Here is a 23,520-nt window from a genome sequence, read left to right as displayed (position 1 = left end):
CTGGTTTTAATATTTCTGAGTTAAAAGGATGATGATATTTCCTTTACAGCTTTTTTTTCTATCTTTACCAACTGTGACAGAAGTGTGTCTGTACATGCGTCAAAATTGAACTCATAGTTTCCCACTGACTCCATCTACGGCTGCAGGAGCAAACTGTGTTTCTGCGCGCTGCAGCTCTATAATTAGCTCTGTTTAGCTCTCCAGCTCCTGACGACTGAAAGTAGAAACAAACCCAGAAGAATGATGGTCCATAAATGTCAGTGAAATACAAACCTTTGCTGTTGATTTCTGTTTACCAGAACTTAGGTTCCTTTTAAACGTTTAACGAGTCGTTTAATGTCCGCTGGCCTTCATGTATCAGGAACTTCCCACGTTTTCCACGGACTGATGTAACACTCTGCAGTTGTTTACAAATCTTCATTTCTCCTTCAATCTTCTCTGCGCCCAATAACTTTTCATGCTGTGGAGGAAGAAAAACGGAGGTGACTGTGTAGTACTTGAGCCTGCTTGCATAATCTGTTTTCTAATCCTCTACAGGGATTAGAAAAATAATTAGCAACAAAAAAATCCAAAACTTCTGCTTCTCATTCTTCATTATCAGAGTTAACGATTAAAGGCCTAAAATGAACGGGTGGCAACTGTACATGTCACATCTTTTCAATTCATGAAGAAGTGACACGGCTAAAATAACAACAGTGACAGAAATAGCAGCACAGGAAGTGCAGCGCTGACAGTGAGAAGGTATCTGCAGCTCATGAGCGCATTCAGGACAGAAAGACGGGCAGATCTGCTACTGGCTGCAGGATTCTTGCTTTTAAACGACGTCTTTGGGTGCAACATCTGCTATTACGGATCTCGGCTTGTAGTTTTGGTTGATTCTGTTCGGGTCAACTCACCACTGGTCTCTTTTTTTGCTGGTCCTAACTGGGCCGGGTGAAGCTCCCAGTAAAGAACTCAGGTTGGGTAATTGAGTTCTTACTGTGGAACCAGTTGAGCATTAACTCAGCTGGTTCCAGTTAGACCCGCATGGGGAGGTGACTGGGCTGGCTTCAAGCCTTTATTATTGGTGAAAAGACGCCTCCTTGTGGTTAAAACCTGCAGTTTCCTTATTGCAGCCTTTAACTGCTCCACTAATTACTGTTGGCACATGAGAAAAGGTGCCCTTTAACCACTCTGCACCTTTTCTCATGTCCAACTGTAATTAGCAGAGCGATCAATAAGGCAACTGAGGTTTCAACCACAAGGAGGCGTCTTTTCACCAGAAAGGTGTCCTTGACCCTGATGCTGGCGTTTATGTTGTGATGAAATGGGAAAATCAGGGTGTGGAGTTTGTTTTCCTTCCATCTGGAAAAGCCCAAATGCAGAAGCGAGATCTGATATTTACAGATAATGCTGCACTTAAACAAGGAGCACGTTTTTTCTTGGCACCAGCGAAGAGTTAAAAAAATATACAAAACTCTACTTTTGACAACTACGCAGAAAAGAGAGTGGATTTTAGGCTCAAAGTTTCTGTAAAATTTATTAAAGACACGCAAACCAAAGAAAAATGTCTGCCCATCATAATGAAGTTTATGAAATTGGCACCTGAACATAAAGCATCAAAGGGTGAATTATTGTCTTTAAACACTGGTGAAGCTCTGTCATGCTGTGGGCCTGTTCTTTAAGATACAGAAAAACTTTTCAATAAAATCTGGTAGAAGTGAGTTGTCATCACATGATAAAATCCATCGTGGTGAAAAGTCATTTTGATCTCAGTCCCACCTGTTTGAGAGCATCATTGAGATCTGGAGAGTTCTGCAAAGATAAATAATCAAAGATCCTTCTCCCAGAACAGTAACCTGTAATGACTGAAAATATGCACCAAGCATGTCCAGCTTCAACCTGTTACACATTCAGCCCATTTCATTTTGAACTCATGATGTCAGTTCATGACGGCTGAGATGAATCTGTGAAAACCTGCCTGGCCTTCCTGTCCCATGTTTATGTTTCGCCTCTGCAGCGTGAGAACGCCCCCCTCTGAGCGTCACGCTGGTCATTTCGTTGATGATTCTCCGTCTCCATGTTTCCTGCCTGGAGGAACGACACAGGAAATGAATCACTGCTTCCTCTCTCCTCTGTCCCATATAGGCGTCTTTGTGTTGTAAACTTTGTTTGAGCAATGCCTTCGGTTTGTTTGCTCCCCTTCCCCGCTGCTTCTTCTCCTCTGTCAGTCAAAGCTTCTGTTCTGTCCGTTTTCAGCTGATTGACACTTTGCGCTGGAGATCGGGAGCTGAAGAAGGAATGGTCCAAACGGCGCGGCTCTGGACAAGGAGCCGCTGGAGATACAGGGTAGGACTGATTCTGTCATCCTGACGGCATGAAAGGTATGCTTGCTTTATTTTATTAATGCGATCACGTTTGACAATTTAACAGTGCTCTACTGACACATGAGTGAATAAGTTTGCACTTTCTCAGCAGTTCTTTCTGCAGTCACCTAAAGTTACCTTAGTTAATCATTGAAGCAATGTAGCATGAAAAATAAACTTTAATGTGACAAGTTATTGTTTCAAGTCACAAAATATCTCTTTAAAAAAATATAACTTTATTTCAACCTGATTCTTAAAGTGACAGATGCTTGAATTTAACTATTGAATTAGTTAGAAAATTAAAATGAAGAACAGAATGCTAATAGATTGAGATAATAAACTCTTCTATCTAGTAACAGGACAGAAATCATTCAGTTAAGGAACAAATTACAGTAAATGTTACTTTGTTCTGTTTAAAGGCGCCTACATTTCCATTTTTATTATATTTTTGTAGTTTTGATGTTTTTTCTGTAGCTTATCTTGAATATTTATTTTGTCCTAACCGTTCTGGAGAAGAGGACTTGAGGTGTAGCGTCGGATTCAAGGGTAACGGTGGGTTTCTTCCTGGTCATGGACACTGGACCGACTCTGGACCTTCAGCAGGGCCCTGCAGGGTCCAGCAGGGTCCTGCAGGGTCCAGCAGGGTCCACAGGGTCCAGCAGAGTCCTGCAGGGTCCTGCAGGGTCCAGCAGGGTCCTGCAGGGTCCAGCAGGGTCCAGTAGGTCCAGCAGGGTCCTGCAGGGTCCAGCAGGGTCCAGCAGGGTCCAGCAGAGTCCTGCAGGTCCGCAGGGTCCAGCAGGGTCCTGCAGGGTCCTGCAGGTCCAGCAGGGTCCAGCAGGGTCCAGCAGGTCCAGCAAGGTCCAGCAGGGTCCAGCAGGGTCCAGCAGGGTCCAGCAGGGTCCTGCAGGGTCCAGCAGGTCCAGCAGGGTCCTGCAGGGTCCTGCAGGGTCCTGCAGGGTCCAGCAGGGTCCAGCAGGGTCCTGCAGGGTCCAGCAGGGTCCAGCAGGGTCCATGGGAGTTCACCCAACTAGTCCAAGTGATGTTTAACTGAGCATGGAGTACCAGGTCCTTGATATGTCCGTTTACGGTACGACCAATGTCAGAGCGTCATGGCTTGAGAGAATACGTTTTGAACTCACTAGGTGTCTGGTTGGTTCTGTCCACCAGGTCCATTTATCTCTTTTTGCATCCATTTTGTTGTCTGTACTAATCATCTCTCTCTCTGCTGACCTTGTTTCAGGTTTAACTCTCATCTCACATCTCTCTTGTCTTTTATCTCAAAATATTTCAGGTGTCTGAATTGCCCAGGCCTTGATGCTGAAACATTGTTTCATGCATTCATTTCCTCCATTCATCACCTATTTTAACTCACTCTTTGCTGGTATTTGAAGTTACAGCCATCAGTATGTAGAAGTGCCTCTACATGACTCACAAAAACTAAAAAACATGATTGTGTTACGCCTCCACTTCCCAACTTCCCTGGCTTCCTGCCAGAAAAAATAAAAATCTGTATTTCTGCATGTAGAGCAGATAACTCCTCATTCTTCAACTCGTTCTCTGCACTCTCATCTTTCTTCATCATCTTTTTGCTTTTTATCGTTGTTTATCATCAATTTGAAACAAATTGTCATCTTTAAGCAACAAAAACTCTCACTAAATGTCTACAAACTATTACTTGTCTTATTACAAAAAATGAAATGTTTTGAAATGACTGATTGTGTTTCATGGATGACGAAGGAACACATGACTGAAGTGCTGGGTAATTATTTTGAGGACCGTCCCACTTTCCTCACTGCCACATCGTGTCGAGCGTTCACTTCTGCTGGTTTCCTGCATGGATTTTGTTTTCTGGAGAAACTTTCTCACTTCTCTAAATTTTTGATCTCTACTTTCTCTGGAGGCCGTCAAGTTGTGGAATTCTTTTAGACTCAAACCTGATGTATGTTTTAGTTTAAGTTGGTGAGACAGGACATTTAGTGACTCCAGCTCACGGATGACGTTGCTTCGCCTACAAGTTTGTTTGCAGTATTTGTTATGTTTGTGCCAGCTGATGTCAAAGCTGCTGTGGGCCGGCTGCTTTTCCTCGTCTGCAGGCTGCAGGGCGGTGCTTTCCTTCAGCCGCCGCGCTGCAGGGGGTCCGTGGGGGAATGGGACTCTGGTTACGACTCGCTGCGGAGGAGGATGAGCGTGTTGGAGCGGCTGACTCAGACTCACCAGGTCTGGCTGCTGCTGGCGGTCAGCGAAGAGGAGGCCTCCGGCATTCTGATCAAACAGCCGCCAGGGGTGAGAGGTCACCATCAAGCATGGCTCTTTCACCGTTATCAAGGAGGATTTTATGGCTTATGGTGTTTTCTTTCACGGAGCAGGTGTTTCTGGTCAGGAAGGTTCTGCAGAGGAAGGTTCTGTCGGTGCGTCTGGATAAGGATCAGTCAGAAAATCCCATCAGCCACTTCAATGTCAGAGAGAGCCAGTACTGTAAGTCGCTGCTCTTTGCTCCATTAAGAAACAGAGATCTGCAAACAGAAAAATGTTTTATTCTTCACCTCAGTCCTCAGTTCACAGTGAGTCAGTCGCTCATGCCACTTCCTGTCCGCCTCTGCATTAGAGTTCAGAAATAATCCCACAGAAGAGAGAAATGAAAGTGAGTTCACAGGCTGTTTGGTCAACACGCCTTGACTTAAAACCGTAACACATTTTTACGGTTTTAATTTGTCTAAATAAAAGTTACAGATCAGCTCAAAAGCACCTGACTCATTTTGTTTCTGATTTGAATTGTTTTTATAGTAAAATCTGAGTCAGGTTTTGCTTTTTATCTGAAGCTCATGTTATTAAATAAAGTAGCTCTTCAGTGTTTCCAGCACAACATAGCAGCGGTGGATTTTCACTGCTGTAACGACGGCACACAGAAAGCAGGGAGGAGGAGAATTTGGCCTGGTTTGACCTTCACATTGAGGTCAGCAAATCCTCACTCAGCCTCTGCTGTCGTCTTTTACACAAAAATACAATTAAGAGCTTTAAAAAAAATCATTAACTTTGGCTTTACCCTGAAGTTTTTCACATTTTGCTCCAGGAAAGAATAGTTTTATGTTATTTTATGTGACAAAACAACGTAGCCCAGAACGAAGAAAAAAAAATGGGAGGTTTAGAAATTTAACAAAGAAATCTGCAAAGTGTGGCATGCATTTCTATTCAGCCCAAAGTCAGTTAGCTAAACCTGGGAGTTTCATGAGCTTCACAATTTAAAAAGTACTTTATTTATCTCAAAGGGAAATGAAATGTTGTTGTAACTCATTAATTCAGATCCTTTGAAGAGTTCTTGAAGATGGTGCACTCATCAATCTTCTGACGTGTTTCTGATGCATAGGCCAGATGTCTAAGAAGAGCTTGCAAATATTCAACAGGGTTGCTGTAAGCCTTCCAGATCGCCCTGCTGGCTGTTTGGGACACTGATCTCACTGAAACACCAACCGTGTCCAGGTTTCAACCGTCTGACCCAAACCCGCTCAGATAAATCCACAAACTGTGTCTCAAAATGTTTCGTTGTTCTCATTACTGTCTTCAGACAGAGACTCCTTCAGAGCCACTGTAACACAGACTGCTACGTGATATTTTAATTTAACTGCTGTCCCAGTGTGGTAGAGTTAACAGCTTTTGGTTTTAGGCTCCATAAACATTTGGTTCTGATCAGATTTCTGTCATGAAGGGAATTCTGGACATTTTTCTTCAACTCGTCTGCGTTTTGTCTGTTTTCAGCCTTTTCCATGGAAGGATCTCAGATCAGCTTTGCAGATCTCTTCCACCTCGTGGCCTTCTACTGTATCAGCAGGTAAACAACTATTTTCACTGGCTTCACTGGAGAATAGACATTTCATAAGAGGGTGGAAAAGTCATGGTCAAAAATAGTGTTTGCAGAGTCAGCAGTTTCTTTAATGCTCATAAAAATAAGAGAAAAACAAAACAGGGATTAATAGATGCAACAGGAAAAATGGCAAACATGCACCTTGGATAAAATCGAGTTGAATATCATAAATGCTTGGAGCAGTGGGGGTTTGGAAAAAGTCCCAACATATTTAGAGTTTCACATCTGTCTGCGTAATGGAAACAAAGAGTCGGTAAAGGTTAGGAGCGTTTTCTCTTCTCAGTGCGTCGGTCGGTTCTCTGGTGGGATCAACACTTTATTTTCTTACTGGATGTTCTTGTCCTTCAAGGACTGTCAAAACATGCTGTATTTCCTGTTCTGTTTGTGTTTCTTCACAGCATATTTAATCATTTTATTTAATTATTAATGAATTTATTTTTCATTACAGAGACATCCTGCCATTCACGCTCAAACTTCCTGAGGCCATTTCATCTGCAAAGACGCAGAAGGAGCTGGAGGAGGTGGCTCAGCTCGGTGCAGGTAATCCCGTCTGATAACAGCTTCAGGTTATCATTCATAAAATGAGACACTTTCCATTTATAAGCCTGTCATCTTATTTACTTTGATCTTCCAGGTTACTAATCTTTGACGCAAGTCTTTGTCCCGTTTCCTGTTTGGTCCACTTCCTGTTTCCTTCTTGTTAAAAACAAACCACATGGAAGCCATATTTATGTCTGTTGTAGTAAATTATTGTCATGGACTATCAGCATCCAAATGTGAATGAAATCACAGATCATTTTAATAACATGCTTTGAAAACTTTAGCATAAAACTGTTTTTCAGTTTTATTTTGGTTCTGATTCCCATTTGGACCGGGTCAGATTCCCACAGAATCATAACATGAGTAAATTATCCAGAGTCACATACCAATCTAACAAATTAGCTCACCTTGTCTCAGGTAAAAGTACAGAACACACACAGATTTAGTAATTTTGTAGTTTTTATGTATGCAGGCCGTGTATTGTTATCTCAGCTCTTTGCCATCCTGGTATTTATAAAATAGCACAAGTGCTGGAAGCTTGTTTTCAGTGGTTAATTGATGATCTGCTCCGGTGGCCTGAAGCTCGGAGCTTTACGGTAACGCCAGCTGTAATCTAAATTCAGAGAATGATAAGTGGCACTTCTGTAGCTCCTCATCATATCTGACATCTTCATCAGCAGAGCAGCAAGTCTTCATCAGCAAATATCTCTGCCATTCGACTAAAAGGATTTTACAAAGGAACAAAATAAGTTGGTACCTTAGTGATGATCACCACATCAGTATTTGGATTTACTGGAACTAAAAATAGATGCCATTTCAGTTTTTAGAGATGTTTCTCAAAGCATTTGTGACTGTGCTGCATCTGCTGAGTCACTTCAGCTCAGCTTGCTGGGCGAACGCCTCAGATTATGCCTCAGATTTTGCGTCAGATTACGCCTCAGTGTTGTAGGAAGGGATGGGATGTGTGGAAAGTTACAACGTGTTGTAACACAAATCCCATCTCATCAGGCTTGACAGGCCGACCTGAGGAACTGCTTGACTGCATTCCTCTGGGTGCATGTGGGTGTGAGCAGTTTGCATTTTTATCTGCTTCAGCACTGAAGTCCTCTGTTTACAGACCAGAGGAGGCTCATTTGAAGTCTGCTGAGTCCTCACTGATCACAGACGCTGGAGGTTCGCTCTGCACATTATTTACCGCTCTCAAGGCCTCGGTGAGTGCTGTGCTAGTGGCTTTGGGTCTGCTGGGAATACTCCTTTCATAGTTTCAATGATTTGTACTACCGTACACCGCAAACAAAGAAATCTTGTCAAAAGGCGGGAGTGGGAACTATTTGCACCATGAGTGACATGGAAGTTGGAACTTCGACTTGTCTTTGTGTTTCTGGTTCTTCGAATATTTTCTTCAGTTTTCTAGAATCAAATTTCTCCTTTAGGAGACGCTGAAGGCTGATCTCATCTTCGACTAGAGAATCGACAGTCTGGTTGTTTTTTCACTTAGAGAAAAGTGACTTCTTGTGTGAGGCGTTTAGTTTGTCTCTCATACGGTTAGGTGCTCACATCCACCCGTGAAAATACCGCAGGCTCATGTTTACACTGTGGGCAGCAAGGCATCATCAGACAGCTGGAGAAATGTGAGAGTGGATGATTCCATTTTTAGTCGGCAGCAGTCACTGCTGCGTCCACGCCTCTCCCTGGTGTCATGACAGACCTGTGAATTAGAGGCTTAAGCCTAAATACAGAATAACTGCTCTGTTCAAACAAATTACTCCAGCATGTGTGTTTATACGGAAGGCAAAAAAGCCATAAAGTCAGTGAAACACCCAAAAAGGGATCCTGAAAGTTAAGAGACGCGGATCAGGAAGCAGGGAGTGGTGGAACTGGAACTGGTCTTTCATTGGCTTCTCTCTCTGTTATTAGCGGGTAACTCCCTCTTTACTGGATCTGTGTCGGCATTCAGTCAATCAGAGCCAGCACTCTCACTGGGTTTCTGCTCCAGGCAGAGAAAAGGCTCCACCGAGGCAGAAACACACCAGGATCAACAGCTGGAGGAAACTAATGAGTTTTTGGTGAAAAGTTGTAGAAAATCCAGCGGAGGGTTTTTGTTCTTTAGGAATTTCTGATTGAGGTATCAGATTTTTTTCTCTTTGTTTTCCCTGCAGTGATTCATCTGGTTTTCCTTCATGCTTCATGTCTCTGTGTTTTCCAGGTTTCTGGGACTCTGCGCTGTGCAGCCAGCGGCGCTGCTCCACCCCTCCCTGCCACCGCCTGAGCCGGACCCTGAGCCCCCAGCGCCCCAAACGGGCCGCTGAGGTGGAGGAGTCGCACCAGAGTGCACCTCCCACCTTACAGCCGCACACAGCCCCCCCCGCCGGCTTCCAGGACGCCGCCCCCCCCACTGGACCACTGTGCTTCGTGACGCCCCTGTTCCTTCAGACCTACAGCCGCGACCCCGACCCCCCAGAAAAAGCTGCCGACTCGCCGCTGCTAAGCAGCAGCAGGTGCGCCGAGCCGGACCTGGATCGGACCAAGCTGAACGGTAAACCGCGGTCGCCGCCTCCTCGGCCCCCGCCTCCCCGCTCAGCACCGAGCCGGCGACCCGCTCCGCCGCCGCCCGGGCCTCCTCCAGCTGTTTCCAGACCCCAGAGCATGCCAGCCGCCACCAAGCGGCAGCAGCCGTCCGGCAGGAGGCCCGCGCCGGCGCCACCAGTACAGGGCGGCAGAACCAGCAACTCAACCAAAAGTACCTCCTCACCAAACCGACCACCTCCTCGACCCAAAAAGCCCGATCTGGAGGCTCACCGCTGCCACATCGCTCTGGATGATGAAACCATCGCCAAGGCTCTGTCCCGCGCCAACCTCCCCACCTGCCAGCCCCCACCTGTTGCTGAGGAGCCGTCACAAAGCCTGTCCGGTCCTGATGAGAGGGGCCGGCAGCGGTTCAGCGACATGAGCATGTCGACGTCGTCCTCTGACTCCCTGGAGTACTCCCGGTCTCCCGGGTTCTCCCTGGACCTGGTGCCCAGCCCGCCTCAGCACCCGGTTGAGGACACCAGCGAGGACGACGACGACGCGGAGGAGGAAGAGGAAGAGGACTACGGAGTCGGAATGGAAGCGGATCTGGAATCGCGCCTCCGTCCGATCCTCAAAGCCCGCAGGCGGCGTGTCGGCGTGAGCCTGGGCGGCGGATCCTTCGTTCTGCCCCGCTCCCTGAAGGGACGCTTCAGCAAGGTGGGCGGGATGCTCAGCTCCCTGATCACACCGGAGAAACGGGCCGTGAAGCGGATCGCCGAGCTGTCTCGCGACAAGAGCTCGTACTTCGGCTCGCTGGTTCAGGACTATATCAGCTTTGTTCAGGAGAACCGCAGCTGCCACACGTCGGGGATGGACTTCCTGCAGACCGTGCGGCAGTTCATGACCCAGATGAAGGCTTACCTGCGGCAGAGCTCCGAGCTCGATCCGCCCTTAGAGTCCCTCATACCTGAAGACCAGATTGGTGAGTTTACTGTCTCCTGACTGCTTCCAGCAATTTCACAATATATCGGCACTGAATCGGTATCGGCAGACGTTAGTAATTTTTGAAAATATTTGTATCACTTTGATGATTAAAACTGGGCCGATACTAACTACAGATATTTATTTGGAGAGGGAGACGGTTGGTGTGACAGAGTATTGTCTGTTTTCAAGGTGTCAAAATGTCAGTGAAATATGTGTGACATATAGAATATCAGCAATCAGCCATAACAGCAATATTTACTGCTATTAGCTGAATTTGACTTTTTGTATTATTCTATCTGTCAAAACACTCAATTTTTCTTGTTTCTATTCTTCCTCATGGGGAAGTAAAACTGGAGGTTTCTTCTGTGGAAAAACTCGTCAAAATGACGTCATTCTTTAATAGCCAGAGGGTTTTAAGCTTCCTAGGCTTAAAACTAAGCCTACTTTAAGACTAGGCTTAAAGGCTTAAAACTTTAAGCCAAGTTTTAAAAACTTGTTTTAAACACTAGAGTTGAGTGTCCTCAACACTCCTGGTGTTTGGTTACAGAAAAACGAGCCTACAAGTTATTTCTGGTCATCTGTTGTTGCTGTAAATTTACTTTCATTTTGAACATTTAGCCTTTGATTTTCTTTATGTCACATAAGAAACTAGAAACAAAATATTTGGATTTATCTTCAAGGATAATTCATTGCCAGTTGAGTTGGATAACATCACACCATCCATTCATCCACTTGGTCCTTCCACGCTCACACGGCCCATCTCTGAAAATCCTAATCATCTCATGGTTGGTTTATAAAACTCTTCATCTCCAGTTCCAACTTCTTATTCAAGGTGAGAAGTTGAATGAGAAGTTTGAAAGAAAATTTCAGATTTTCTTTCAAATCTAAACTCTTTGAAAGAAGCAGCAGCTCATGAAGTAGAAATATTGAGGTGTAATGTTATTTATTACACAACCAACCAATGAACACCATTCATTTTCATGATGCTGATTGGTTGTAGATATTTACTTCCACATTTATGCTAAGACGGTTTCCACTGAACTAAATTCATTCGCAAAGAAACACAGGCCATTCAGAGAGACTGTTTGTGTCTGCAGCAACATGTTAGATTATTTTTATTTTACTATTCTGACATAATCCAATCTATAGAAAAAACTGCTCAATTTAGATTAATTTGCTACTAGATTCTGCTACAATAACAAGTATAAGCGGCTGATATTAGCTGGTTGCTTAGTCAGGCTATCCGCTCAATTAGCTAGCCTGCAGCCTGCAGCTTCACATAGATGCTTTTTGTAGTTTCAATACAGCATTAATTTAAAAACTTGCTTGTTTTTGTGAGCAGAGAATGTACTAAGCAGCTGCTGCACACTGCCAGCCAGCAGCAGAATCCTCAGATCAAGGCCAGAAAACACAAAGAGCAAAAAACCTTTTAATTCAAGCACTGCTGGTTTCTTTTCCATCTGCTATTGTGGTTCAGTTCACATTCATTTTGCATGAATAATGTAAGCTGGTGTGTTTGCACACATCTCACATCCCTTGTTCATTGTAAACAATGACAGCCAGGCCTTGTTCTCAGCTGGAGAAGTGATTCGTCCTTTCGGTGCTAGCAGGCCGCAGATAGTAAACTTGTCACGCTGCCGGACGTTCCTCAAAAGCCTGGAGTTCACTTTGAGGTTTAGGGATGGAAAACCATCAGCTCTTACTTGGTTCTTTTAGACAAACCAGAATCTGCTGGTTGTTTTCATGATTGTCTTCCATGCAGCTGGCAGAAAAAAAACATCTTATCCCACTTTAGGGAAGTCTTTGAGCAGCTTGCAGCTCTGATAAACACCATTTACAAACACTTCTGTGTGAACGGAGGAAATGAGCCCTTCTGGAGGGACGAGGGAAATCCAAGGTTTAAAAACACGTTAATCAGATCGGAACATTGTGTGCACTCCTCAAGCTTCCCGCTTTGTTTTTGTTTCATTAGAGAAGAGCCAAGCCCTTCCCTGAAGTGACCTGCTGCGCTTGTAGAGACCTGAGGAGGATCGCGTAGAAGGGATTCGGTCGGGCTTCTCTGATTCATCTCTAGGAATTCATTAGAAACAAGTGATCTGTTCACACACGCTCTGGAGCTTATGGAGGTGTTGCATCAGACACATTTCTCTGCATGCGTTGCATAAAAGTGGCATAAACTGTGCCTGGAGGCTGGGGATGAATACACAGCATTAAAAGTTGCGTCAGTCGTTCTGCAGAACAAAACTCGGTTGTGTGGATGCAGCATATTTGAGGGAGGCAGGAATTAATGCTGAATGTGTGTAGGACTGACGTACAGATTGAGCCTTTGTGAGGTCTCATGTTTCTCAGATTGAGGGTAAACAACTGGGTGGCTCAGACTAAACACTCCACTCTTAACGAATCTCTGAAAGTTTACGGGGACAGTAAGTATGGATTCTGTGGTCTGTTGTGTGCCAATGTCCCCAAAAGCGATTGGAAGACAGGACTGATAGGTTGTGAGTCTCTGTCTCCACTCCAGAACATTTTACTGAAATATTTAGTTGTTTTTTTTCTATTCATTATGTAAATAAATAGAAGTGGGCTACGCTGTTATCCAGTAATGGTTACTCTACTGCTAATGCCCTGACAGCGAGGATAGGATTTATGTTTAGCGAATTAGCGTTTATTCTAACCTTGAAAACATGAAGTGCTCTTAGTGTGACCTAAATACAGTTTTCTGGATAAATTCTTCAATCTGTTGAAATTTTGGTAATTGACTTTATTGAGTAGTATGCTCCTTTTTTGAAGGGAGTGAAGCAGTTTTCTTTCCTTTCCTCATTTTCTCTGCTTTTGCTTAAACTACAGTAAGCAAAAATGTAATGTTACAAACACAAAATCAGAAAGACAGATATAACTGCCTGCAGGTAGAAAACGGACACAAAGCTTTCTCCATAGTTTCTGGCATTTAATAACGATGCAGTGAGAACAAAGACATTCTCATAGAGAATAAACAACTATTACACAGTAAAACATTTACAATACAGTGGCTTGATTCACCTTTAAAATCATGTGGTAACAAACTCGACAAATTAAGGCATAGATTAGCACTAGCTAAAGCACTAACACAGTTCATGTAGTGCTTTAGCTTTTGTGGAAATAATGTTTATAATTAGTGCTTTACTGTTAATTGAATTAATGTTTATGATTAATGCACAACTAACAGTACTTAGCGGTGGCCTCCTCCACTGCAGCCTATTCATCAATATCTTCTGCTGTATTTTGATTTGCAGTGTTAATAATTACACAATGCGCCCTCAGACGATTCCCTTCTGTATTTCCATTCTTATCGGCTGCAGAGCCGCTGAACCTGAACCTCAGACCGTAAAGAGCTGAGAGAACCAAGGAGACCCGGAGCTGAAGGGCAGGTCATTACCAGCTCTGCTTCGGCCTGCCGAGTCGGGTGATTTTTAGATTCTGGGAAGTGGTGCATATGGATTAGTGGCGTCCAGCTCCAGTTCTCTCAGGTCTATGTGCTGCAGATGGTGCTATTAATTCCTCGGTATGAAGGCCAGTGAATGACTCGGTGATTTAAATCAGGTCCCCTGGAGCCGAGTCTGAGACATGTTGAACTCTGTCTCTCAGGGTCTAAAATCGGACCCCACTGATGTACATCAGTTGAATAAATGATGACCCAGTTTCTCATGTGAGGAATGGTAACCTATGTAAATAACTGGTTGCCATATTGATCCGATGTACTGTACAGATGGGTGCCAAAGTGAAAGAGGTCTAAAGCAAAATGTTCTGCATCACAACTGGGTGAGAACTGATGGAGGGTGAGGGCCGAAGAAGAGAGGTCAGGTTAGGAAAGACCAGCTCAGCGAAAAATACGTTTCTGTTTATTTTCTTTCAACGTTTATTGTTGTGAAAGGTAAAGGTGTCCAAACTTTTTGCCACATTTGGTGTAACTATAAAGCTGAAAGTACTAATAGACAACAAATAATTTACACAAAAAATATATTTTTATTTTTTACCTTTATGCCCTAAAAGGTAAAACTAAACATGGGATATTTTAATGAGAAAAATGAAGTAGTTTTATTTTTGGATATTTAGTTCACGTTAGATCCAAAATATAAAAAGTGTCTCACACTTCTGCCTTATTAAAATAAAAGCATAATATATAGTTTCTGAAATTTTCAGCACCTTTTCTACCATTCTTTAACTGCAATCAGAGGCCACACAAAGTCATTGCGAGGGCCACAAATGTTTGTTTAATGGTGAATCACAAAACAAACAAAAATCCTCCAACTGATTTTCAATTTTTTAAATGTTCTTAGTATTTGCCTTTGAGCTTGTAAAGCAAAACTCCTGACCCATTAAACCGTGTTTTGCATTTTCTGCTTTTTTTATATCATTTTCTTTTACACAGTTGATTACATGGAAACAAGATTTTATCTCGGATTGCCAAACAGTGACTTGGTCTCTTTCACTGAATCTGTATCTGGCTCATTCAAAAAACTCTTGCATCATAACTTTCAGAAACTCAATCATGTTTTGTCTGTTTGACGGCTTCTTGGAACAAGCTAACGTTTTCACTGACAGTAACTGTCCCGGTTTGAGGGGCCGTGCTGCCAGACGTGTTGTGAACAAGGCAGTGACACAAATTAAACTTGTTTGAAACAGTTTTAACGTCTGTGCAGAGCTTTGTTTTGCCGCTAACCTGTAGTGTGTGTTTGTGGGTGTGTGTGTCTTTGATCCTGCACAGACGGGGTTCTGGAGAAAGCCATGCACAAATGTGTCCTGAAGCCTCTGAAGAGCGTCATTGACGTGATTCTGCACGACTTCCAGGTGAGATTTCTGAAGGTCGTTAAATGCAGTGGATTTTACTTTTGGGTGTCAGAGTAAAGGGGATTTTATCATTGCCTATTGCCTTCATCCTGCAGGTGAACAGCGGCGCGCTGCAGCAGCTCAGAGAGAACCTTGCCCTGGCTAGGACCAAGAAGCCGCAGGAGCTGGGGGTCGATGGGGCCGTGCCCCCCGACTCCGTCGCCATCGAGAAAATCCGCCAGAAGTTCCTGAACATGAGGAAGATGTACTCCCCCGACCAGAAGGTGTCGCTGCTGCTGCGAGTGTGCAAACTCATCTACACCATCATGCAGGACAACTCTGGTGAGCAGAACCACCGTCTGCTGCTTCCTGCGCCGCTCTCCTTCTGACCTCTGACCTCTAAGCTCTGCTTTTCCTCGCAGGGAGGATGTACGGGGCCGACGACTTCCTGCCCATGCTGACCTACGTTGTGGCTCGGTGCGACATGCCGCAGCTGGACACCGAGGTTCAATACATGATGGAGCTGCTGGACCCGACGCTGCTGCAGGGAGAAGGTTGGTTCTGATCGCCTCTGCAGAGACCCATCTGGGATTAAACTCTGATCTAAAGGAATGCTGTTTATCAGAACATTAAAAGGTCCATAAGAAAGACTGCTGACTTGATAGCTGGCGGTCACTGACTCCTACCAAGGGGTCGGCCACAAACACCTGTCTGCTAAAGAAACTGGTTGTTTGCAGAATGTTGTGTCCCAAAATGTTATGACATCATTTAGTGGAAGGAAAAAGTCTGCTAGTAATAGGTGCACCAACAACATTGACAACTATCAATCCATGCAGATGAGTTCAATTATCTTAGCTAAATTTCTGAAATAAATAAAGTTTTGATTGTATTCTAGTTTGAAATGCAACTTTTCTCATTTTATTTGATTTGTCTTCTCAAGAGTAAAAAATTGTTTGAGCAGTGATTCTCCAAGCTTACATTTCTCATCAAATACAATTAAAATACAATAGTTTAACAATGTGGAGGACACTTGTAGGAGTTTTGGCAGAACTTTGATCAGCGGTCTATTGTTTGCCTCACAGCAGCAGGACAGGAAGTTCATCAGAACGGACATTTCAGTTTCCTTAGAAAGGAAAGTTTCCTCTGCATTTCAAAGGAACAAGACCACTTCTTATTCTGAAATCGCTTGTATGTGCAGCCAACAAATATCAGATTGTTATGGATCCACCTCCATCTTATTATAGAAAGATTTCTGCTGAAATCAGCCAAGCAGAAGAAAGTCCCCCTCAGCAACATGTGACATGAGTGAATACTTCAATTATTCTGCAACATCTTCTGTTTTCTTCAGAACCCAAAAGCGTTGTGGCATCTTGTTACTTTTTGTTTCAATTTAAATTGGCAAATTTGCATTTTTTTGACTGAGTTACTGATCTGGAAACTGTTTCCAAAACAAAACAGAAACTCCTGATTCCCAGATTTTGTTGAGCAGAAAAAAACTGGCAGCCATCTGATTTATGAATGATAACTTTATCCCAGGGTTCCAGCATCTGATTCACATTTATTGGCCGATTCTGGTGAACTCAAATCTGCAACAATCTGAAAGTATTTGTTGAAATTTTTAAACAAAAAAAAAAAAACAAAGGCTTGAACTATTAATTAGACAAAACAAAACATCTAAATAAAAATTCTAATTTTGCAAAATAATTTTAGTCATGCAAACAAAGCACATCTTTCTAATTCACTTCCTGATAAATCTGCACAAAACAAAAATATGGATTACATACAATAAATATGCAGAATGTGATGTGATTGATATTAACTCATTTCCTTCTGCTGAAAAACAGTATCGGCAAAAAAAACAAAACAAGAAGGAAGAATGAATTCAAGTCCAAAACAAGTTCTGTCAAACATAAAAGCAAAGTTGTTTTAAACGTAGAGTTTTATTTTTCATACCCGTGAGAACTTTTCTAAAACTATAAAGGTTTAGAAGTTCGGCTTTACTGCATATGGTTCCTAAAGGAAAACTCTCTTTAACAAGAAGAAATCTCCAGCAGAAGCAAAACATGGCGCAGTGTAAATGAGAAAATAATGTCTCCAATCTTTCTCACAGGGTTTCTGAAAAAACATTGCTCAGATGAGCATTTCTGATTTCTCTAGAAATGATTCTCTAAATATTTCCACATTCAGCGACACTGATCAGCTGCAGTTCTGCGTAAATTAAAGAAGAGTTCAGGACTTGCAGCATTTGTTGCTTTTTGCCAGATTCAAATATTTGTTGCTTTTTATTGACTGAAGAAATAAACATTGTGTTTTACTAGAGAAACTGGAACCTTGAGAATGAGACAATAAACCTGTCTAATATTATTAACAGCTTTTTTTATGAGTATTTGGAGTTTACAGCAACAAAGTTCATCACCTCCAAACCTTTACTTCAAATAAAAAAACTGCCCTGAAATAGTTTAAAGTTGCTGGGTTTTTTTTTTTTTTTTTTGTTTCTTTTTTACAGAAAATGCATTTGAACCTACCATTAACTCTATTTGGAGGCTTTTTCATGTCCGGTTTATTACATCGCTGGAATTCCATTATTTTCTTTGACTTTTTAAGCTCTTGGTAATTTTTCCTGTGATTATTCCATCTTTGTTCTGCCAGATGATTTAGTGAGAACATCTGAGGTGTGTGCAGAGGAAGGAAAAGTTCTCATGAGCGTGTTAGGAAATACCATCCAGTGTTTGATTTGAATAGACTGGATCTGATTCAGAAGAGAAGGAATGGGCGTCGACCTCATACAGCGAAATATTTTCCTATCAGAGTCAACCTGCGAGGTACGCAGGCCGATGCAAGGAGCTGGAGGCGATATGGCCTCAGACAGTTTCTGTTTCAAAGGAAAAAAGTTTGAGCTTTTAATTTGTAATTTATGTGTCATCTGGTTTCATTTCTTTGTAAATTATCCAGTTGAGTTGTGGGTTCCTTATTTTGAAGCAGAAGTTGTAAGAAATCAGCACCTATTAAAAAAATAACTAAACCCTAAGAAAAAGATGACAGATGAAGTCAGAGAGCTTCACCATGCAGAAGATCTGGGATGGGAAAGTTTCTGACCAAATTTATAGTGGAGCTAATTTTTTAGCTTAGCGCTTTTCAGTGGTGGGCACGATGACTAAAAAATTAGTTGGCACTAATCATCAACATTAGGTAATGCTGTAGCATTAAGTTCAACCATGTTGATTCCCACCAGATGTCAAAGATAAATCATGTCCCACTATGTGGCTTCATCCTCAGAAGGATCTCATTTGAAATCACACAAACCTGCACGGTTTTCTTTGGAACAGACCTTCACTCATGGGTTCAGTTGTTTAAGTTAACTAACTTAAAGCTAACAGTTTAAGTTTGAATTTTTAATCTATTTAATAATAATACAACATTCATTCATCAGAGTACAAAATCTGATATTCTTCATTCTTTCTAGACTCATTTTTCCTATTGTTCAGTAAATTCTGAATGTAGCACCATATTATTATTATTATTGTTGTTGTTGTTGTTGTTGTTGTTATTATGAATGATCTTATAAGTTCTGTGTTCTGGCTTAATTTAGAGTCACTGGTTCAGAGTAGATATGTAAGCAAATCATTTTCAGGATATCCTGTTTCACTGTCAGAGGAGATTAATGTGAAATTTTCTGTCTGATAAACTTTGCCTATTTTTGTCATTATTTTAGGATTGTTTTTGTTTTCTCGCTTCTGAGTCTTAATTGCATTGAAAACCTGTGGGGTGGTGAGGAGTTCAACCAGTGTTCTGTAAAATTTAATTCCTGTTCCAGCAAACTGTAAATAAGTGAAGCAAAAGGACCAGAAGCGACACTAAGTGGCTTTGAAACAATGAAAAACATGAATAATTATATATACAAAAGCAACAAAGAAATGATCGCTTGTCCTGCTGCGTCTGTTGTGCTTCAAGAGTTATTTATTTTGAACAAATGTGTTAAAATCTGTTACTCTGAAATATTTATTTAACCTCATAAGAAAAAGTGCTGCAGACTTTGATGTCGGGATTATAAAGGTTGCTGTGACCGATATAATCTGACTGATCTGTTCAAACAAAATAAAACTGACTCAATACAAAGCAGAAATATTTACATTGTTGTGTTTTCCGGCTCCTCCAGGTGGTTACTACCTGACCAGCGCTTACGGCGCCATGGCGCTCATCAAGAACTTCCAGGAGGAGCAGGCGGCCCAGGTTCTGAGCTCTGAGGCCAGAAACACGCTGCACCAGTGGCACCGCCGGCGAACGTCGCAGCGCTCCGCCCCCTCAGTGGACGACTTTCAGGTACCTCACCTGACCTGAGCCCACCTTGAACATCCAGGCAGTGAGTCCAATTTGTACCGATTTAAATCTCAACTTTCTCTGCATCAAAAACGTGCATGAATGATGCTGTGTTGTATCTTTACTAACACAGCACCATGTGGATCAGATTATCTGTGTTTTGGTGGACAGCACCCCCTAGTGGAGTAACTGCATGCAGCTCTTATATTTTGGTGTTCCTGCATGACAAATGGAAACTGCCTGCGAACCAGAACCAGTTTGGATGTGTGTTTGGGATCATTTCCTGCTGAAACACCCAGCTGTGTCCAGAGTTCACCCATCTGGCCAAAACTGTCCCCCTGAGAGGCAAACGGGTTAGGATGTTTAGAAACTGGAAACTACATTATTAGTGCCGGTTTCCAAAGTGGAGCCATCTTTAAGTCATTATGAAATGAGAGGCTCAAACACTGATAACATCAAGCTTTTATGTCTGCTGAAAAAGAAGAAACTCTTTCAGTCAGTTCAGCTGTTTTTCTGTATCGGATCGATATCGACAGATACTAAGTCTCAGACATCGGTATCAGTACTGGAAGTGAAAAAAGTGGAACGGTGGATCTCTACTCCAAATCTTTAAAGGTCTCATCAAGCCAAGTTAGCACTTGTTTGTTCCAACAGCACAATGATCCCAAATATACCATGTTCCAAATTATTATGCAAGTGATTTTCTCAGAAATGATGGTTAGTATAATTTACAAGTCATGAACTATTACAGTATAAATCACATTTTACTGATCAAAGCTCCCCATGAAAATATTATTTATTCAAAAATAAAAACTGAAAATGCTCTGTTCCAAATTATTATGCACAGCAGATTTTCTAAACATGTTTTGGATTATAAAGAACTGCAAACGGTCATTCTGTGAATGTGCAGCATTAATGGTCATATGTACTAAATCAAAAGCTGTTTCAGTCAAAAACATCTTAACAGAGGTACATGTTAATATCGGACCTTCTTTGGTATCACCTGCACAATTCTTGATCCATTGAACTTGTGAGTTTGTGGAAAGTTTCTGCTTGAATTTCTTAGCAGGATGTCAGAAAATCTTCCCAGAGCTGCTGCTTGATGTGATCTGCATCCCACCCTCACATCTTCTGCTGGAGGAAACTCCCAAGGTTCTCAGTAGGGTCAGAGGTCAGAGGAGGATGGTGACACACCATGAGTTTATCCCTTTATCCCCATAGCAGCCAGAGACACAGTGTTTAGTCCTTGCAGCATGAGATGTTTCATTGTCCTGCATGAAGATGGTTTTGCTGCTGAAGCTTCGGCTCTTTTTGGACTGAGACAGAAAGTGATCAGTCAGAAAGTCCTGATTCTTTGCTGAGGTCATTTTCACACCTTCAGGGCTCTGAAGGGGCCGACCAGCTCTCTCTCTCTCTCCCCATGATTTGGGCCCACAGCATTACTCCACCTCCTTCTTGCTGACATCACAGCCGTGTTGGGACGTGGTGGCCGTCCAGCACCGTCCACTACTGCGTCCATCTGGAGCATCCAGGGCAGCACAGCATTAATCAGTGAACAAGTCTGTCTGAAAATGAATCTTCATGTCCGGCTGGATCCACTGCCACCGTTTCTGCTAGTGAGCTGTTGAGGGGCCCAATAGTCAGTTAGGATCCTCCACATTGAGGCTCCAGCAGCTTCTAATAACTGTTTGCTGCTTTGTAAGGGCATTTTAACAGCAGCTCTCTTAATCCCAGGAATTTGTCTAACAGAAACTTTCCTCTTTAGTCTTTATCTGTATGAATCATCTTTGTTGTGAATCAGCCACAAATCTCTTCACAGTACAATGATAACGCTTCAGTTTTCGTTAAATATCTCATGTTTTCATACCTGTGGTCTGCTTAATAATGTGGAACATCATTTTTAAATAGATTTTCTTTAATTGAGCTCAACAGACAAACTGAGCAACCAGCTCTCTGAAATTAATTATAGTGATTCAAAGAGCGCTGACACACAAACCATCTATAAATTTAATAGCACAACAAAAAATTTAATCTCGATGACACTTAAATCCCATTTGCATAATAATGTGGAACACGTGTAAACATCCTACCTAAAATCTCATTTGCTTCTTGATGAAGCTATAATGTGAGTTTTCCTTCCACAGAACTTTCTCCGGGTCGCTCTGCAGGAGGTGGGTTCGGGCTGCACGGCTAAAACCCTGCAGGTGCAGCCGTACACCACGACGGAGGAGGTTTGCTCCCTCTGCGCCTACAAGTTCAAGATCCCCGACCCCGAGAACTACGCGCTATTCCTGATCACCGAGGAAACGAGGCAGCAGCTCGCCGCCGACACGCATCCCCAGCAGATCAAAGCCGAACTGCACAGCCGGCCGCTTGCGCACGTCTTCCACTTCGTCTACAGGAGGGTGGACAACCTGAACCTCTGTGTCCCAGCTCACATCAACAATGGGAACTGCCTTCAGATAAAATAGGGAGGGAAGGATAATTTGGCTGATTTGGTATGTTGGTGAAGACAGGAGGATGTCTGGTGCTCTGAAGGACCTTTAAATGTCTGCTGAAGCTTAGAAAGAAGACAGAAAGATGGATATAGATGCAGATGCACGTGGATGAAGATATGAAGGCCTCCTCTTTAAATGTTGCTCTAACTGCTGTCCCCATGGTGCCTTTTGAAAAAACCGAACACACTGTATGTTACTGAGAGCGGGCCCCAGATGAAAACCTTCCTCAAATGTTTATTTAATAAATGAAATGATCTTTTGTGAAACTTGTTTTTATTTCTCCACAGCTGCAGGACAATTGTGGGTTATATTTCTATGTCTAATTATTTTTATATTCTTTAAAGTGACTAAAAAGATTCTTATTCTGATGTGATGCAGGGGCGTTGATAGGATCCTGAACGTTGGGGGCTCAGCCCAGAAATAGCTGCATTTACAACAGCAGAATAGATTTCAAATGCTCCCAACATGTTTTAGATCTCAGCCTGCTGTTTTGTTTTTATGAATATTAATAAAACAGAAATGTGTAAAATGATTGATCTGGCTGTTTTTATTGTCTAAATAAAGAACAAAGAAAATTCTTTATTCAGAGAACTATTTATTTGAAATGTTGAATAATGTTGAAATTATTCAACATTCCACAAGGAATCAATGTTGACTAATTTCATCAATATTCATTATAATTAATTTCATAAAGGCCTTATTTCATTCCATCTTCATATTTCATATATGAAGATTTTAGGCATGTCTATTTTCTCTTTTTACTTTATCTTAAAGAAATCCTTTGGGAGATCTTCAGTTAATAGATTGTAGAGAAAGTTTGGCACCTTGGAAGAAGAGGAAAATATCATTCAGTTCATAAAAACAATCCAAAATCCTGTCCAACCTTCCCTCAAATAACATTTCTTTCTAATGTTGAATGTTGTATAAAAATAAACATAATGAATGAATTCCTCACTAAACACACATTTAGGTTTTTTTCTGTCACTGATGGATGGAATTTGGAAGAAATAGACAAAATTGGAAGATATAAGATCCAACATAAAGTCTTAATCTTTTATTAACCACTCATGTTTTGCTTAAAATTTCCGTTGGTACTAAATGCTGATCTCAAACATTTGTGACCTTTAATGAGATTTAGACTTGCATAAAACCACTGAGAATGAGTCTTATTCTGGTCTTGTTGGTTAAATAACACAAACATTGACAATCTAGACAAAGATAATCAACTTGAGAAAATTAGGACACTATGCTGTTTTCTAACCAAGCAAACCCTTTTAAGTGTATTTTAAGTCAGTGTAATATAAGAATAATATATCAGATTATTCTTCACTAGGCTTGTATCCATAAACTGTGTTCAGTTTATGGTACAGCAGGTAAAATGTAAAAAAAAATACAGATATTAAAAAGAAAATCCAATTTTGTCACCATCGCTCAAGAATTTCCAATTTTCCAAAAAGGTTGGACACTTTTGCTATAAGTTATCATAAAATCAGGTTTATGATAACGTGATTCTTTGTATTTCTAGCTTTCAAACAGCACCATGATTGGTGCTGTTTGAAAGCACTTATCATCTTTGATCTAACTAACACCTGTTCAGAGGGGAGGGGTTAATGACGTCATTTTTGTGAGACAAAGCAAGACAAGTACACACAAAAGAAAATCC

The 23,520-nt window shown here is 42.0% G+C and overlaps 1 protein-coding gene across 2 annotated transcripts; it reads left to right on the top strand.

The window, feature by feature from the left end:
• Positions 1–4,209: 4,209 nt before the first annotated feature.
• Positions 4,210–22,389, top strand: LOC129351110 (ras and Rab interactor 2-like). 2 transcript variants are annotated; one of them, XM_055019906.1, is made up of 10 exons: positions 4,210–4,628; positions 4,712–4,820; positions 6,099–6,171; positions 6,653–6,744; positions 8,951–10,237; positions 14,981–15,063; positions 15,159–15,384; positions 15,465–15,596; positions 19,199–19,402; positions 21,504–21,619. In XM_055019906.1, exons 1-9 carry the CDS (start codon positions 4,380–4,382, stop codon positions 19,378–19,380), a joined length of 2,433 nt encoding a protein of 810 aa, XP_054875881.1. In that variant the 5' UTR covers positions 4,210–4,379; the 3' UTR covers positions 19,381–19,402; positions 21,504–21,619. The 2 variants fall into 2 exon arrangements, with proteins under 2 accessions (XP_054875881.1, XP_054875880.1); XM_055019905.1 differs by having other exon boundaries at positions 4,212–4,628; positions 19,199–19,362; positions 21,504–22,389.
• The last annotated feature ends 1,131 nt before the right edge of the window (positions 22,390–23,520 follow it).

Source organism: Poeciliopsis prolifica, unplaced genomic scaffold, assembly GCF_027474105.1.
Source record: "Poeciliopsis prolifica strain line A6 unplaced genomic scaffold, Auburn_PproV2 SCAFFOLD064, whole genome shotgun sequence".
Lineage (NCBI taxonomy): Eukaryota > Metazoa > Chordata > Actinopteri > Cyprinodontiformes > Poeciliidae > Poeciliopsis > Poeciliopsis prolifica.
This window is presented reverse-complemented; position numbering and strand designations above follow the sequence as displayed.

Bases quoted from the DNA above. Each gene is read 5' to 3' on its own strand.
- LOC129351110 (XM_055019905.1), top strand. From the start codon at position 4,380: ATGTTTGTGCCAGCTGATGTCAAAGCTGCTGTGGGCCGGCTGCTTTTC. The intron at 4,629-4,711 runs GTGAGAGGTCAC...TTCACGGAGCAG, and splicing joins TGATCAAACAGCCGCCAGGG to GTGTTTCTGGTCAGGAAGGT. The intron at 4,821-6,098 runs GTAAGTCGCTGC...GTCTGTTTTCAG, and splicing joins TGTCAGAGAGAGCCAGTACT to CCTTTTCCATGGAAGGATCT.